We start from the raw sequence: 18,504 nt of genomic DNA, 5'->3' as shown, positions 1-18,504 counted from the left end.
AAGGCTTCCTAGGCTTTGAAGGACTCAAATACAACATCCCTCTGATCTCAACATCCTTGTTCCTGACTGCCACAATCTCCAGGTCCTTTAACAAACCAGAAGTCAACTGCACAGCTGATTCTGAGAGGGAGACTGTGTTGTTAGACATTCTCACACACAGTGCTAGAGCTAAGAAGCGGAGAAGGCAATGGCACCCCACTCCAGTACTCTTGCCTGGAAAACCCCATGGACGGAGGAGCCTGGTAGACTGCAGTCCATGGGGTCACGAAGAGTCAGACATGACTGAGCGACTTCACTTTCACTTTTCACTTTCATGCATTGGAGAAGGAAATGGCAACCCACTCCAGTGTTTTTGCCTGGAGAATCCCAGGGACAGAGGAGCCTGGTGGGCTGCCGTCTATGGGGTCACACAGAGTCGGACACGACTGAAGCGACTTAGCAGAAGCAGCAGCAGAGCTAAGAAGAGTGGGGTACAAATACAATTGGGAGAAACGTTCATACAAAAGTAAAAGTGGGAACCATGGCGATGAATTACCACAGGAAAAATTATCTAGAAAGGAGATAAGAAGGTGGAGTTCAGACCGCAAATAGAAGATATAAAACTAAAAGACCTCAAGATGAATGAATCTGAGCTGAAACATGGTGAAGAAGCCACTGGACAAACGAAAAAGGGAATGGTCAACCATGACAAATGTCAATACAGAGGAGAAGAAGACAGACAATAAGGAAAAAAGAAAAAAGCTTAAAAATGAAAAGCTAATACCTAGCACTTACTCTAATGGGTAGCTTTGCTGCTGCTGCTGCTAAGTCACTTCAGTCATGTCCGACTCTGTACGACCCCATAGACGGCAGCCCACCAGGCTCCCCCATCCCCAGGATTCTCCAGGCAAGAACACTGGAGTGGGTGGCCATTTCCTTCTCCAATGCATGAAAGTGAAAAGTGAAAGTGAAGTCGCTCAGTCACGTCTGACTCTTCTCGACCCCATGGACTGCAGCCCACCAGGCTCCTCCATCCATGGGATTTTCTAGAAGTTCTTTATATAAACTAATTGACAACCCTGTAAGGTAGGTAGTAATATTCCCATTTTACAGATAAGGAAAATGGAGTTAAGTGATTTGCTCAAGGTCATACAGTAATTTATTAGCAAGTGGTGGAAGTCGGATTCACCCCCAGCAGATAGCTCCAGCAACCCAACTCTTCATCACCATCCCAGTCAGCCCTTTAAAATAATATTAGAGGGACTTCCCTGGTGGTCCAGTACTAAGATTCTGCTCTCCCAATGCAGGGGCGCCTGGGTTCAATCCCTGGTCAAGGAACTAGTTCCTACACGCTGCAACAAAGATTGAAGATCCCAGATGCCACAACTAAGACCCGATGCAGCCAAATAAACAAATGTTTTTTAAAACAAATAAACAAAAGTGCTATTAGATCCTGGTCAACTTTCAAGAGAGCAGTTTCACCCAAATAATGGGGAAAAAAAGAAATTAGTAGAGAGTTGAGTGGACAGAGTGAAAGCAGTCTGGTGTCAGAACAGGGAAGTGAGAGCAGGTCAAGGGGCGTTTCCTTGGGCAGGAGGGACCTCAGCATGACCTGAGTAGAGCAAGGAAAGAAGGACTTTAAAGTGAAGGCTCTAAGTGAGTAAGAGGAAAGAGGGAGAAGAACGTCTCCACCGATGGGACGGCACAAGCAGAGGCTCTGGGAGGCACAGCTGCAGAGGACACTCGGGATAAGCCATCCAACTTGAGGGCGCCGGCAGCAATGGACAGTACGTTGTAACGGTCCCAGTAGGAAAACGGTGTGAAGAAACAGAAAGGCGAGGAGAGGACAGATGAGAAGTAACATTAACGGGGACTTCTCTGGTGGGCCAGTGGCTAAGACTCTGTGTTTCCAATGCAGGGGACCTGGGTTTGATCCCTGGTCAGGGAACTAGTTCCCACATGCCACAACCGAGAGTTCACATGCAACAACTAAAATAAATAATTTTTTTAAGTACTTCCCTATGACCAGTTAACTACATCATTCTCAACATTAAAAAAAGAAGTAGTAGTAACTCAGAAATCATCCCAGGGTGTGGAATGTTGGAGGGCGTGGGTTTCTAAAGAGAAGGGAAATGAATTAACATGAATTGAGTACCTCCATTCATCAGGCACTGAGCTAAATGCTATGTATTACACTTCATTTAATTCTTCTGTAGCAGGTTGAACAGAGACCCCCCAAAAGATGTGTGCACATCCTAATTCCCAGAACCTGCAAAGGTTATCTTATTTGGAAAAGGAGTCTTTGTAGATGTGATTAAGTTAAGGATCTCGAGATGAGGAGATCATCCTGGATTATCTGGGTTGGGCCTAAATCCAATGAAAGTGCACACACAAGAGAAAGGCAGAGTGAGACTTCTATACACACACACACACACACACACACGCACGAGAAAGTGAGGACGAAGGCAGATTAGAGTGGCCAGAAAGCAGCCTAGGAAGCCAAGGACTGCCAACAGGTACCCAAAGCTAGAGACAGCGGAGGGTCTTTCAGAGCTTTCAGAGGCTGCACAGCTCTGCCGACTCCTTGATTTTGAACTTCTGGCCAACGAACCTGAGGGAATGCATTCCTGCTTTAAGCCACTCAGACTGCAGTAATTTGTATCTCAGCCCTAGGAAACAAATATACCATCTCAGGATACAGGCACAACTTTCCGCATTGTAAGACCAGAAAACTGACTTCCCTGGTGGTCAAGTGGTTAAGAATTCACCCTCCAATGCAGGGACATGGGTTCAATCCCTGGTCTGGGAAGATCCCACATGCCTCAGAGTAACTAAGCCCGTGCACCATAACCACTGAGCCCACGTGCAGCAGCTACTGAATTGCACTACAAGCCACAACTGGCTCAGATGGTAAAGCATCTGCCTGCAATGCAGGAGACCCAGGTTCGATCCCTGGGCCGGGAAGATCCCTGGAGAAGGAAATGGCAACCCACTCAAATACTCTTGCCTGGAAAATGCCATGGAAGGAGGGGCCTGGTGGGCTACAGTCCATGGGGTCGCTAAGAGTTGGAGATGACTAAGCGACTTATCTTTCACTGTCACCACATTGCACTGCAATGAAAGATCTCACATGATGCAAAGACCCCACATGCTGCAACCAAGACCTGACGCAGGCAGATAAATATTTTTAAAAAGAGATCAAAAAACAACAGAAGTTACACAGGTAGAATTTTAAAAACTCAAGATTCAAGGACTGCTCTAAGTGACTCTGAGGCAGCAATCTGGTAGAAGCAATGATTGGAAGTCCTACAGGAGAGAGAGAGACTAAGAAAAAGAAAACTCTTCAATGCAAAAAGTTATGAGGGAAGTGACAACAGAGGGGGTTAACAGACTGCAACCAATGCAAGGAGGATATCAGTAGCAATACTTCAAAGTCACAGGAGAGAAAATGGTTTCCCATATAATCTACAGAACAACATAATGAAATAAACAACATGGAAAAAAGCAAACCACTTCATATTTTTGTTGTTGTTCAGTCGCTAAGTCATGTCCAACTCTTGGTGACCCCATGGACTGCAGCCCACCACACTCCCCATCCTTCACTATCTCCCCGTTTGCTCAAATTCATGTCTGTTGAGTCAAAGATGCTGTCTAAGCATCTCAACCTCTGCTACCCTCTTCTCCTTTTGCCTTCAATCTTTCCCAGTATCAGGGTTTCTTCCGGTCGACTCTTCACACCAAGTAGCCAAAGCATTGGAACTTCATCAGTTCTTCCAATGAATATTCAGGGTTGATTTCCCTTAGGATTGATTGGTTTGATCTCCTTGCTGTCCAAGAGACTCTCAAGAGTCTTCTCCAGCACCACAATTTGAAAGCATCAGTTCTCTGGCGTTCAGCCTTTAGAGCCCAGCTACATATATACATCCCTTGACAGTAACCACAGACACTTGAATCATGTATTCTATGAACTTCTAAGAACTCACAATAACCTTTCAAACATCTATTTCACATGCCTGTAAGTTTTCTTCCTTCCACATCTAGCCCCTTGTTCAACAAGTTCCCAGAAATTACTCGTCTGAGTCTGTAAGAGCTAAATATATTATCTCTAATAATAATGCCATAAACTCCAGGATGATGACATATGAAAAAGAGTTCATTCTTTGCCTAGAACCAAAGCATTGCTTAAGTTAAAAACAAAACATAACAGACTTCTAGGCTTTGCCAGGCTGCAAAACAAATGATTCCCTTTATGTCAAAGCACTATTTAAACAGACTCTTCTACCATGGTGATAATAATTCAAAGTCAAGTATGGGCTCAAGAAAATCTGCAGAGCAAGTAATTACTAGCCTATAATATCCTCCTCCCCATCCTTCCAGTAAATCACAGACTAATAAGTAGAATGAAAGAATTCTGTGCTCAGAATCCCATTTTATCAAGCAATCATGAATACACTGATCACATACAGCCCAGATCTATTTCAGATCTTAGCCAACAGCTCAAGCTTTGCTGATGTAGGCACCAAAAAGTAACAAGAAAATTCTTTCCAACAGGTGTTTTTTTACCACTTCCACTCTGCAGTTTAACAGCTTTGAGTTATTTGAGGATGACTTTTTCTAACAGTCTTATTAAAGATGTTCAAGGTGGAGACATGTGTTTATTTACAATAAATTTGTGTTGAATAGCCACCAACTGCCAAGCAGTATCAGCAGCTAAGGAGCCATGGGACCCCTCTGTAAAAACCAAAATCCTAAGAAAGGGCAAACTGCCTAAAACATTGGAATTACTTCTACAACAACCAGATGACCAGCTCAGCCTGGTTTAAACTTAGCTGAAAATTCAAAAACTAGACTCTGAACACATGACCTAACACATGACAGCTTTCAGCACTGTCCTTTGTTAATTCATTGTTACTCACTTAAACATATGGCTTCTTTAAAGCGTGACTGAAGCCTAAAGAGTCAAGAGTCATAAACCACATGGGAGAAAAGTAGAATCAGGCAGAAATGAGGGAACCAGGAAAGGAAAAATGCAGGCAATTACATTTTTAATCTAATCAGTAAGGAAACTTACCTAATGAAATTACAGACTAAAGGACGAACCCATAAATAAACACACCCAGGAAACATTGTAAATCTGCTGAAAATAAATGATTTCAGAATGCATTTAAAGTGAATGAAATGAACCACTACCAACTTGAGAATGCTATTGTAATGAAGAGGACATAAAAGGGAGACCTATGTGAACTATATGCTTTATAATTATCCACAATTTCCCTGTGTTTTCAAAATTAAAATACCGTTCATAATCTCAACTTACTTATTCATAAAAGGAGAATGACTCTAAAACAAGCAGGAGAGAAGGGAACACAGCATGGAAAATCAATTTCAATGATTTCCAAAGCCAGAGCATACTTTCAAATTAAAAAACAAGGCATCTTTTAATTCTCTACCACCGGTCCTCTTGAGACAAATGAAAATGAAGTCTGAGTTCTCTTCCTCCAAGTCAAGCTGGACATTGCACTATGATTAGAAGTCATAATATCTGAGCCATTGACTTAATTACCAAGAAGGCAATACATAAAACATGATTTCAGTAAAGAATTGTTAACACTAGCAAGCCTCAAATACTTAAAAAGAGATAATATTTCAATCAAGGTGTGATGTACAGTGACAAACTTCACAGAGCTGCTTAACTATGAACATGTTATAAAGAGATTTTTATAAGTCTTTTGTTTTGAAATTATTTCCACTGGCTAACATGTAGGGCCATCAGTTCAGTTCAGTTGCTCAGTCGTGTCCGACTCTTTGTGACCCCATGGACTGCAGCACCCCTGGCCTCCCTGTCCATCACCAACTCCTGGAGTTCACGCAAACTCATGTCCATGGAGTCAGTGATGTAATCCAACCATCTCATCCTCTGTCGTCCCCTTCTCCCACCTTCAATCTTTCCCAGCATCAGGGTCTTTTCAAATGAGTCAGCTCTTCACATCAGGTGGCCAAAGTATTGGAGTTTCAGTTTTAGTCCTTCCAATGAAAATTCAGGACTGATTTCCTTTAGGATGGACTGGTTGGATCTCCTTGCAGTCCAAAGGACTCTCAAGAGTCTTCTCCAACACCAGAGTTCAAAAGCATCAATTCTTGGTGCTCAGCTTTCTTTATAGTCCAATTCTCACATCCATACATGACTACTGGAAAAACCATAGCCTTGACTAGACGGACCTTTGTTGGCAAAGTAATGTCTCTGCTTTTTAATATGCTGTCTAGGTTGGTCATAACTTTTCTTCCAAGGAGCAAGTGTCTTAATTTCAAGGCTGCAGTCACCATCTGCAGTGATTTTGGAGCCCAAAAAATAAAGTCTTTCACTGTTTCCCCATCTATTTGCCATGAAGTGATGGGACCAGATGCTATGATCTTCATTTTCTGAATGTCGAGCTTTAAGCCAACTTTTTCACTCTCCTGTTTCACTTTCATCAAGAGGCTCTTTAGTTCTTCTTCACTTTCTGCCATGAGGGTGGTGTCATCTGCAGATTTGAGGTTATTGATATTTCTCCCAGCAATCTTGATTCCAGCTTGTGCTTCTTCTAGCCCAGCATTTCTCATGATGTACTATTTATATTGATCCTATTAAGTGAATTACAATGTATCTAATAATTAAAAACAGTAACAAATTCAGGATCAACCTATAGCTCAATCACACAGTGGGTTCATAAAGAAACAATGTGGTCGCACAGAGTCAGACATGACCGAAGCGACTTAGCAGTAGCAGCAGCAGCACACAACTAAGATCTAATGCAGCCAAATAAATAATTTTTTAAAAAATCAATCAGGATCCCAATTAGATTCTCTAATGATAAGACCTGGGTTGCCTTAAATAAGGCTTGAGCACCTTCGTGTTTGAAAACCACTGCTTGTAGTAATTCTCTAAACATTACTAACATTTATAACAGGTAAAAAAATAGAAGTCTCCTTTCACAGTTTAACTTGTATAAATACATCTTCTTTTACACAGCTTCCTAATTTATGCGCAATTCATTCAGACAATGAAAAATCTATGTTTCATCCTTAAAGAATATACAACATAAAGACTGCATTGAGAGCCAAAGACATTTACTAACTTGACTATTTAATCATGAAAACCAAAATGTAAGTAAAAAGTCATATCTATTAACCCTCTGGAGGAAAAAAAATTAATTACAATTTAGATTTAAAAGCACTAAGTTATGTTTTCCTCAACATTTTGCCATGCCACATAGCCAAAAATAAAACATTTCATAATTTCAATTTACTTATTCATGAAAGGAAAATGCCTCTAAAACAAGGAGAGAAGGGGACAGAGCATAGAAAATGAATTTCAAAGATTTCCACAGCCAGAGCATACTTTCAAACCAACAAACAAGGATAAACATCCTTTCTTGCCTACTTTTAACTGAGGAGGGTTTTTGCTGTGGCTTAAACCAAACACCATTAAGTTCTGCTACAACCAAAAACAAGTATGCCCATGAAACACAACAAATCAAGTTGGCCCAATGTAGGACATACACACTACAGAAAAATAAAATTGGAATGCTACCTGAAATTCTCCGATGGGTCTAAGACATGAGGAAAAAATACCTAATAATAACTGGAGTAAAACTCTTGATTTCCCAGTGGCATGTTAATGGCCTTGTAGGTATTCTCAGCAAACCTACTTTTAACCTTCAACTGACCCAATCTTCAACTCTTCAACTAATCACAATATTACCCATATATTATTCTGTTATTATCCTGAGAAAAGGCAGAAACAGAAAGATCTTTTATATACTCAATCACTGGGTCTTTCGGGAATTAAGAAAAAATGATTCAGAAGAAAAAGGAGAAAGGAGAGAAGGGAGAAGGAGCTGGGGGCAGGCTGCTCTGATGGAACTGGCCAAGGGCAGTCCAAGAGCACTCAGTTTGGTCTCAAGTGGCGAGGGAAATGGGCCAGAGGGAGAAAACTGGAAATACACAAGGTCTGCGGGGCTCTCCACTGGCCAGGAATGCCCAAGCAGGACCTAGGAAATCCAAGTTCTAGAACAATCTCTCAGAAATGGATACAGCAGGGGAAGGAAAGGTGGGATGAACTGAAAGAGCAGCACTGAAACAAATACATTACCACACGTAAAACAGACAGGAGTGGAAAGTTGCTGTGTGACAGGGAGCTCAACCTGGTGCTCTGCGACAACCAGGAGGGGTGGGACAGGGCGGGAGGAGGGAGGGAGGTTCAAGAGGGAGGGGACGCATGTACACTTATGGCTGACTCACACTGCTGTAGGGCAGAAACCAACACAACATTGTAAAGCAATTATCTGCCAATTACAAAAGAAAACTTACTCATAAAACACTAACATGGAGAATGGTGTGAAGCACTGTCAGACTTCAATAAATTCATTTTCCCTTTAAAACTACCTGATTCCTCACAAGGTCATAGAATTGAGGTTCACTTCTGCTGCAACAATACAGCTGAGTTAACATATAGGCTCAAGAATGGTGGCCAGAAAATAAAAATAAAATAATAAAAGAATGGCAACCTGATGGAGGTAAGCAATTTCTGAGACGGCTCCCCAGCCGATGACTGTGCACTGGCCCAAGATGACTCTTTTCTGACAAAGACAATATGGCCAAAGTGATGGGGTTGTAAATACCCAGTGGAGAGGCTCCGGGGCAAGGAACTGAGTGAGGTCTCCAGCCAACTACCTGCAAAGAGCCGAGGTTCTCAGTGCAACCACCCTCAGGGGGCAGAATCCTGCCCGAATGCACACGGCTGAACCTGGAAGTGGATGCTTCCCCAGTGGAGCCTCCAACCACAGCCCTGACCTACGCTCTGTAGGCTGAACCAGAGCCATCCAGCCAAATCACACCCAGATTCCTGGCCACAGAAACTAGGAGATAACACGTTTGTTTTTTTAAGCCCCTAAATTTGGAAGTGATTCCCTGGTGGCTCAGTGATAAAGAATCCGCCTGCCAATTCAGGAGACGTGGGTTCAGTCCCTGAGTTGGGAAGATCTCCTGGAGAAAGAAATGGAAACTCACTCCAGTATTCTTTCCTGGAGAATCCCATGGACAGATGAACCTCCACGGAGTCACGGAGGAGTCAGACACGACTCACAGCGACCAAACAACAGACAACACACTGACGGACCCTGGCATCTTCACTCTTCCTCATCTCCTGCCAGCCCCTCCATATTCTCCCGAGGGGTCTAACATCCAACACCAGGATGATACTGATGGGTGGGCTGGGGAGAGAAGGAACTAGAGCAGCCACACCAAGAGAAGTGATTAATTGGAAAGACTCAGTCACTCAACAGCTCTTCACTAAGCCTCCAGTATGTGCCAGGGCAGAAAACAAATCTCTGAAGCTGGTTGAGCAAACACGTTACTCTATACTAAGATTTGTTCACAAGAACAGAGCCCCTCTAAGCAGCTCAGACACCCACCTTATCAGATATGAATGTCCTCGGCCTCCCTCTCTATATGCATCCAAATTTTGCTATCAAGAGCATCTTTATCTACTCTCCTACCTCTAAACTTAATTCCCTTATACACTTGACCCTACTCCCTCTACTTGGTATCCCTCATTCCAGAACTGCTGTCTTAATCCATCCACACCAACATAGCGTAAGTATTCCTATAAAATGCGAAGCTGATCACGTCACTGTATTTAAAATCTAAACTCAATGGTTTGACATTGTTCTCAGGCTAAAGCCCAAGTTCTCAAATCGAGCTTACAGGTGTCTGTATTTATGTCTCTGGCTTTGACCCACGCTCCCCTAAAATTTTTATGCCTTAGCCTCTACCTTTTTGGTTATTTTTTAAACTTTCCACTTCTCTCCCACTTCTTAACCTTCAACTATACTATTCCTACCTGAAGCACTTTTCCCCAGGCCTTTAATTACCTAACCCATGAAATTAAAAGATGCTTTATTCCTTGGAAGGAAAGTTATGACCAACCTAGATAGCATATTCAAAAGCAGAGACATTACTTTGCCAACAAAGGTCCATCTAGTCAAGGCTATGGTTTTTCCAGTGGTCATATATGGATGTGAAAGCTGGACTATGAAGAAGGCTGAGCAATGAAGAATTGATGCTTTTGAACTGTGGTGTTGGAGAAGACTCTTGAGAGTCCTTTGGACTGCAAGGAGATCCAACCAGTCCATTCTAAAGGAGATCAGCCCTGGGATTTCTTTGGAAGGAATGATGCTAAAGCTGAAACTCCAGTACTTTGGCCACCTCATGCAAAGAGTTGACTCATTGGAAAAGACTCTGATGGGGGAGGGATTGGGGGCAGGAGGAGAAGGGGATGACAGAGGATGAGATGGCTGGATGGCATCACCGACTCGATGGACAAGAGTTTGGGTGAACTCTGGGAGTTGGTGGACAGGGAGGCCTGGCGTGCTACAATTCATGGGATGGCAAAGAGTCGGACACGACTAAGCGACTGAACTGAATCAGCCTTTAATTACCTATAACCTAAGCTTCTGGCCTTAGGTTCTCCCTGATGCCTAGACTAGTTTAGTGCCCTACTCATCCACCCAGCCAGTGCCTCCACAGCAAACTCGCACAATCTCCTAGAATAGTTACTCTGCCAACTATGTGAATTTCCCACTGGCTATGAGCTCTATGAGGGGCTTTCCAAGTGGCACTAATGGGAAAGAACTGCCTGCCAATGCAGAAGACATAAGAGCCTTGGATTCGATTTTTGCATCGGGAAGATCCCCTGGAGAAAGGCATGGCAACCAACTCCAGTACTCTTGCCTGGAGAATCCCATGGACAGAGGAGCCTGGCGGGCTACAGTCCATGGGGTCGCAAAGAGTCGGACACAACTGAAGCAACTTAGCATGCATGCTTCAGCTCTATGAAAACAGGGACCATGTGGATCCTGTTCAGTGCAGAACCAGACAAACATGTATGGAAGAGTAAATTGATGCTTTCAAACTGTGGTCCTGGAGAAGATGCTTGAGAGTCCCTTGGACGGCAAGATAAAATCAGTCAATTCTAAAGGCAATCAACCCTGAATATTCACTGCAAGGACTGATGCTGAAGCTGAAGCTCCAATACTTCAGCCACCTGATGCAAAGAGCCAACTCACTGAAAAAAGACTCTAAGGCCAGGAAAGAGTGAAGGCAGAAGGCAACGACAGAGGATGAGAGGACTGGATGGTATCACCGACTTACTGAACATTATCTTGAGCAAACTCCGGGAGATACTGATAGACAGGAAAGTCTGGTGCGCTGCAGTCCACAGGGTCGCAAGGAGTCAGACACAACTGAGCGACTGAACAAGATCACGTCATAATTTGTTCCCTTCTTCAAATCTTTAAAGCATGTCCTCACTCCCTGAACATCCGCATAAGCTCAGGTCTTCCCATCTTATAAGATCCCTTTGATCCCACTTTCCTGGAAATCAGCCATTTCATCTGACTTTATTAATACTATCCAACCTCAGGCAGTCTTACTGATGCCCTCTAACAGCACAAAAACAGGTCCCTTAGCGGCCATCACAGAGTTCCTTCTTACCAAATCCATGATTCTCCTTCCAGACTTTACCCTACTGAATTATAGCCCACTGCAATGCTTGTCTTGTTGATCATCATTTTTACTTATTGACGGATCCATTTTTGCAAAGGCCTCTAACTCTCTTCACTTTCATGGTACCTCTCTCCCTTCATTTTCCTGTTTCTATTTCTTCACTCACCCTAAGCTGATGGATTTCATCCCTGGCTACCTTGTCTTCAGCCTCCACAAGCTCTCCTTGGGTGGCCACTGGAACTTTTACAGTGTCAATCACACAACCCCCTTTTGGGGCCAGGGAGTGAAAAAGGTAACAGAGCCTCATGGGAAATCCTTCAAACTACACTTGTTTAGTCACTCAGTGGTGTCTGACTCTTTCAAGACCCTGTGGACTGCAGCCTGCCAGGCTCCTCTGTCCATGTAAGTTTCCAGGAGTGGTTGTCACTTCCTCCTCCAGATGACCTGCAACTCCTGCATTGCAGGCAGATTCTTTACTGCTGAGCCACGAGAGAAGCCCTCGAACTACACTCGAGCCTCCATCATATTCCCATTTGACACCTATTGTTCCATATTTACGAGTAACTAACTTAGTGAGTCACTTGCATGAGTTAGTTTTATTAACTCAGGTGTGTAGGGCGAAAACGTACATATCATTCACCTATACACTGATGACATCTCTCTCCTGTTAGACCTCTGTCGTGGGCTCTAAGCCCTTTTTCCCATCTGCCCACCTGCTGACAAGTTCTTCCTCGCTATCCTACAAGCATCCCAACTCAATTTCTCTAAAAGCAAAATGACCCCTTCAAAGCACCTGCCTTTCTACAGCCCCTTCACCCCACTAGAATACAAGTGTCTAGGCCGCAATACAAGCATTGTCTTAAAGCATCTCCCTTTCCTTCAATTCCACTGTCCACATTTTTCAAGTCTGCCTTGATTAGGTTCAAGTCTTCTATCACCTTAGCCACTGAAATAACTTCCCGCCTGGTACTTCTGTCCTGTATAAACTGTACTCCAGGCTAGAAGAACTGCTCTAAACAAAGGATTCCAGCATTCCCAGTTTCAGAATGTCTGATGTCTCCTGCTACTCACAAGACAAAAACATTAGCCTGGGAAGCCTGACCAGTAAGAGAGGCCCACAAAAAAGAAATGCCCAACATGTGGCCCAACCAAAAGAATCCTCAAAAGGAGTCACAGTGACCAGAGAACTTGGTGAGGAAAATAACTAAGAGGAACTGTGAAATACCAAGCAAAGTGTAACAGCTAAAAAAAAAAAACACAATCAGGCTCACCCCCAGGAGGGTGAAAGGCTGTGATGAGAAACCTACAGGGCAACAAACAAGCTACTCTCTGAGCAAAGTGACAGAAACCAGCCAGAAATGTCAGGGAGGCTCTGAGCAAGGCCCTACTAAGCCACACCCTCCCACAACACACCCTCCATGCCCCGCCCACCCATCAACAACTCCACCTGTCCCAGCCAGGCATCCACCCACTTGAGACCCCACAAGTGAGGCACAGAGCCCAGAAATTCCTCGAAGGGCCCACAGGAATTCACACCAAAGTGATCCAACCAGATTCTTCCTCTGCTTAAAGAATGAAAGAGCCTATCAGCAAGTCAAGCAAAGGTCAGGATGGCTGGTGAGTCAAATGGACAGCGAAATCCCCACTCCCAGGGCAGCTGAACAATCTTCCCCACAATACTGCCCCACTGAGTCAAGGCACGTCAACTTCTTTCTTTCAACCGCTTTCATAAACCTGTGCAAACCGAGGCCAGTCACTCTCAGCCAGGAAGTTTAGGGACCTAAAGAGCCAGAACACCAGGCTGAGCAGGGGAGATCTGGCCAATCCACCACCCCACACCTTAAGTGGTATCAGACAGAAATATTCCTACTTTCTGGAACCTACCTTTGTTCCTGCTGTTCCCTCTGACTAGAATCCCTCTGCTCAGTCCAGATAAATCCCATCTGTCACCTCCTCAGGAAACCCTTCACCAGCCTGCACACTCCATTGCGTGCTTTCTGAGGACTGGCTGCAGCCCTTGCAGGGTACTCACCCCATCACATGAGGGAAGGTGGCCTGTCTTAGTCATCTGTCTTCCTCAAAGTCTAGCCCATCCAAGGTGCTCTATTCATGTTAGGTGAATGAATCTAAGTCACTTCACCTACTCCTCTGATGGCAGGAAAATGACAATGCTCTGTTATATTGGAAACATTTCCATGCTAAATGGAATTCCAGTTTTAATTCAGCCAAGGCAAGACCTTTGAGGGAAACTTTGCTCATCATTTTGCAATCACAAAGGAAAAAGGGGCTTCCCAGGTGGCTCAGTGGTGAAGAATCTGCTGCCAAAGCAGCAACACGCGTTTGATCCCTGGATCAGGAAGATCCCCTGGAGAAGGAAATGACAACCCACTCCAGTACTCTTGCCTGGGAAATCCTATAGACAGAACAGCCTGGTGGGCTACAGTCCACAGAATCGCAAAGGGTCGGACACAACTGAGCAAATGAGCACGCGTGCACTAATATCTGGTACTAGAGAGGGAGGGAGGAACACAGGGGATGGAGACTAACAAGAGTCAGTAAAATGACAGGATTGTCTGGGGGAACGCACACAAGAAAAATGAGTCTCTGGGCAGAAAACTGAGGAAAATACAACTGATGGCTACTAAACAGGTTGATGTGGATACAGCTCATACAGATTTTTTTAACAAAAGAGATTTGAAACATTTCAGATCAATTAAAAAATGCTCTCTTATACAACATGTATTTTAGTCATAAGAAAATTCTGCTCCAAGATGTTAACCCAGGCTACAATGGGAATTATTTCCAAAAGAGTCTATGGACATCTAATGTAAACTAGCTATAAGAAACTACTTAGTTTGGGGTATATCTCATTAATAAGATATCTGTGATGCAGAAGTAGGAAATCAAACTTATGGTTATCAAGAGGGAAGGAGGAGGGATAAATTGGGAGATGGGGATTGACATATATACACGACTATCTGTTGGGTTGGCCAAAAAGTTCCTTCAGGTTTGCCCCAACGACCGTTTTGGCCAACCCAATATCAACTAGATAACTAATAAGGACCTACTGTGAAGCACAGGGAACTTGACTCAATACTCTGTAATGACCTGTATGGGAAAAGACTCTAAAAAAGAGTGGACATATGTGTATGTGTAACTGATGCACTTTGCTGTACAGCAGAAACTAACACAACATTGTAAATCAACTATACTCTAATAAAAATTAATTAAAAACAAAAGAAATCTCTGATGAAATGGGAAGCACACGTAAGGCATTTCAGCAGCACATCAAAGGACCGTGGTTATCTTGAAAATCAAACCGTGTAATAGATCATTGCACTGTGAGCTGAACTAGCCACATTTTTCTCGTGGAACATCATTTTTACTCAAAGGTACAACTGAAGAGTCTACCTGATGGCTCAGTGGTAAAGAATCCACTTATCAACGCAGGAGACATGGGTTTGATCCCTTGTTCAATAAGATCCCACGTCTTGGAGCAACTAAGCCCATGGGTCACAACTATTGAGCCTGTGTTCTAGAGCCCAGAAACCACAACTACCAAAACCCACACACCCTAGAGCCCATGCTCCAAAACAAGAGAAGCCACCACAATGAGAAGCTCGTGTACCGCAGTGAAAAGTAGCCTCCAATCGCCTCAACTAGAGAAAAGCCAGAAGAGCAACGAAGATCCAACACAGCCAAAAATAAACTAAAAAAAAAATTTAATGTGACATCGCTGTTTTTTTTTAAAAAGGTATGACTGCAAAACTATGGTGATTTAGATTTCTGTATTTGACCTACATTTTCCCAAAAAGCAAGCAAAATGAGCTTGACACTGTCAGAAAAACTGATAGTATGTGTTACCAATGACAAAATCCGAGCTTTCAAACAAAAATTTGAATTTTGGAAAACTGCTTCTCAATGATTAAAAGATAAGCGGGCTTTTTTTTTTTTTTTCCGCTGCTAAGTAATACTAGTTTGAGAAAGAGAGTCAGTTTAACAAATCGTTAACATTAAGTTTTGGTTTTCATTCTTCTTACTGGTTTCAATCAATCTTTTTAAGAATAAATTAGAAGACCCACAAGAATAATTTCAATCTAGTTGCCTAGAAGACAAGTGCCAAAATTTTCACGACTTACCAGCAGCTGTTCTACGGTCAACATTCAGCACGCAAATAAGGAAAACGTCTAAGTATTTCACACCAACAGAACTTTAAGAATATATACACGACACATTAATACAATAACCAAAACTGGCTGATTATGAAGTGAAAAATGGAATTCTGAGTGCCTTTGGTTAGCTTTTTGAGTAACATAATTGTAATGTTACTCAAAATACCAAGAAAGTAACAAAACTGTTAGCTCACTACAAAAAAAAACCTTTTTTCTCCAAAATCTCTCAAAGCTGAAATATCAGATAACATCCCCCAATGATGTCCAATCTTTAAAGAGCTACAAGTAAAAAAAACTGCTGTAGAATGAGTAGTTAATTGATAAGATTTCCAAAATGGCAGAGGATCTTAAGAAAAAGCCTGCTGAGTATTTTGGCTAACAACTCTGGAATCCACTGAGCTACCACTGTCATTTCTGCTACAGGCTTCAGGAGGTGTCTGATTTAGCCTAAAGCAAAAAAAAAAAAAAAACAAAAAACTGCATTAAAAGAAAATACTATGTTAAAATATTCACTTTTTTTTTTTTCAAACTTTTAACCTCAAACTTCTATCTTGGGTTATCAAGGTTTCAACAATTTATGCCTTCTCAAGTATCATTCTGAGCCTATACATCTTACTTGAACCTGAAATTTTAATCAAGAAATGTCACAGTGATTTTTAGGAAATTCAATAGTCCTGATGAGGTCTGGTGATGGTCTATTTCTTATGAGAATGCCACATTGGTACCTTTTCAATCAAAGGTGCTGAGAAACTAGGATATTTAATAAAGAGGTAATTCAAGCAGATTATACAAAAGTGTGTTTTGGACCAGAAACAAACAAACAAAAAACTAAATAGTTAACATTTTAAGCTATTTTGCATAATCGTTCTTTTAATTAATAATGTATTTCAGAATTCATCCTGACAGGTAGCAGAAGCTACCTACGCTTGAAAAACAACCCAAGCAGACGAAATAATGGAGCATTGTTTTTAATAGACAGCTCATCGCCTAAAAATTCCTGAAGTGAGGCACAAATGTTCATTGACCCCATTCTAAAAAAGTGACCTGGAACACTACACCAGTACATTCTTGAACTCACATTCCTTACTGTGGGTTTCTCCATCGTATTTACAACCAGTTAACACAGCTGAGAGTATTTGAATAAAATTACAATTAAGCACTAATTTTAAGCTTAAAAACAATATTAAATGGATAAAAGTGTCAGGAATACTCAACAAAGCGTCCAGGGGTATCTCAGGTCCATCAAAATGAGGTCCATCATACCTCATTTTGCTCTGTCCATTTAACGCAGTCTTTTAAGTTAGTTAAACGTTCATTAACAAAACTCACGTGCCAAAACCATGCCCCAAAGCGGGTTATGTGACACGTCTCATTTGAAATAAAATGCTTTCTGCCGGGCCCCGGTCCTACCATACAGCTTCCCAATCCCATAAGTAACATGCTACACTTCCTTTACCGCTACCGTGGGAAGGGAGGGTGCCTCGGTGCTTACCGATGCCCGGAGCCACATAGATGAAGTAGAGGCAAGACGAGGACAGGGAGAAGAAGAAGATGAAGGCGAGGAGCGAGCGATTGGAGACCCGCATCATCCGCTTAAGCACAGGCATCTTCCTCTTACCGGCCGGCAGCTCGGGCTGCACTCTCAGGCCGGACTTGGGGGCACCGTCCAGGCCCTAAACTTCCATGAATGTGCTAAAAAAACACCACCACCCCGAGACTGCAGCGGGGCCGCGCGGGGAGGCTCTGGGGAAGCGGAAAGGAGGAGAGAGGAAGGAGTGGACGGAATGAATGAGAGGCCGGGAGGATGCGGGGCGGGGGAAGGGAGCAGACGCGGGGCCCGGGTCCGGGGACCAAAGGACCCGAGGAGGCCGTGGAAGGGCGAGGAGCGGCGTTCTACGCGCCCGGTGGCGGCGGGAGGAGGGGCTGCAGGTGGGGAGAGGCGCCGGCTGCGCGCCGCGGCGCCCCTGCGGAGAGGGCGGCCGACTGCAGCACGCGCTGCTCCCCCACGGCTCCGGCTGCCTGCGCCCGCCGGGGTCCAGGTCGCGAAGCCCCCGCGCTCGGGGTCCGGGCCGCCCGCGCCAGGCAGGCCTGCGCCGCCTCCTCCTCCTCCTCGGGGCCGCGGCGTCTCGTGCCTGCGCGGGGCTAGCGTGGGCGCCGGGGCCGCAGCCGGCGCGCGCGACGCGCGGGGGCCCGCAGGGGCCCTGGGGGCCGAGGAGCTGGGCGCTCGCCGGCGCACAGCCTCCTCCTCATGCCGCGCGGGGCCCCGGCGTCCCCCGGCGGCCGCGGGAGCCGAGCACAGGCGAGGGCGGCGTCCCGGCCAGCGACGAGCGCGCTCCGACTCCGGCTCCTGCCTCCGCCCGCTGTCCGCCCGGCCGCAAGGGCGGCAACCGCAGCAGCATTACCGCCGCCGGCCCGGGGTGAAGCGCCCCCGCCGGCGCCGCCCCCGCACGGCCCGCGGACACCAGTCGGAGAGCCGCGGGGCGACTTGCGCTGCAGACAGGGCCGAGGAGCCCAAAGAGACTGGGGGGCCGGAGCCGTCGGAGCCGCGTCCGGGTCGCTGAAGAGGCGAACTCCAGAGGGCGGGGGGAGCCGCGGAGGAAATCGGGCCCGGCGACCCGTCCGGAGACCCCTGGGGGCTCCGCGCGCTCGCTCGGAACTGCAGGCGGCGCTGCGCCGGCCGCGAGGAAACCTGGCGGCCCCCGCCCACCCTGCCCCTCCCCTCGCCCGAAACACCGCGCCTCCTGATTGGCCCACGCCGCCACCCCCGCTCCCCGCGCGAGGACCCGCGCCCAGACCGCGTCCTGCGTCA

At 45.0% G+C, this 18,504-nt stretch overlaps 1 protein-coding gene across 2 annotated transcripts in view; it reads right to left on the bottom strand.

The window, feature by feature from the left end:
- Positions 1 to 17,322, bottom strand: part of B4GALT6 (beta-1,4-galactosyltransferase 6) — a 65,765-nt gene extending 48,443 nt beyond the window's left edge. For both annotated transcript variants that reach the window (XM_086372877.1, XM_086372878.1), the window contains exon 1: positions 17,188 to 17,322. In XM_086372877.1, coding sequence (XP_086229003.1) covers positions 17,188 to 17,302 — 115 coding nt within the window. In that variant the 5' untranslated portion in view covers positions 17,303 to 17,322. The remainder of the gene's footprint in view (positions 1 to 17,187) is intronic.
- Positions 17,323 to 18,504: the final 1,182 nt, after the last annotated feature.

Source organism: Bos grunniens, chromosome 24, assembly GCF_055505025.1.
Source record: "Bos grunniens cultivar Pamir isolate PY7600 chromosome 24, Bosgru_T2T1.0, whole genome shotgun sequence".
NCBI classification, from domain to species: Eukaryota; Metazoa; Chordata; class Mammalia; order Artiodactyla; family Bovidae; genus Bos; species Bos grunniens.
This window is presented reverse-complemented; position numbering and strand designations above follow the sequence as displayed.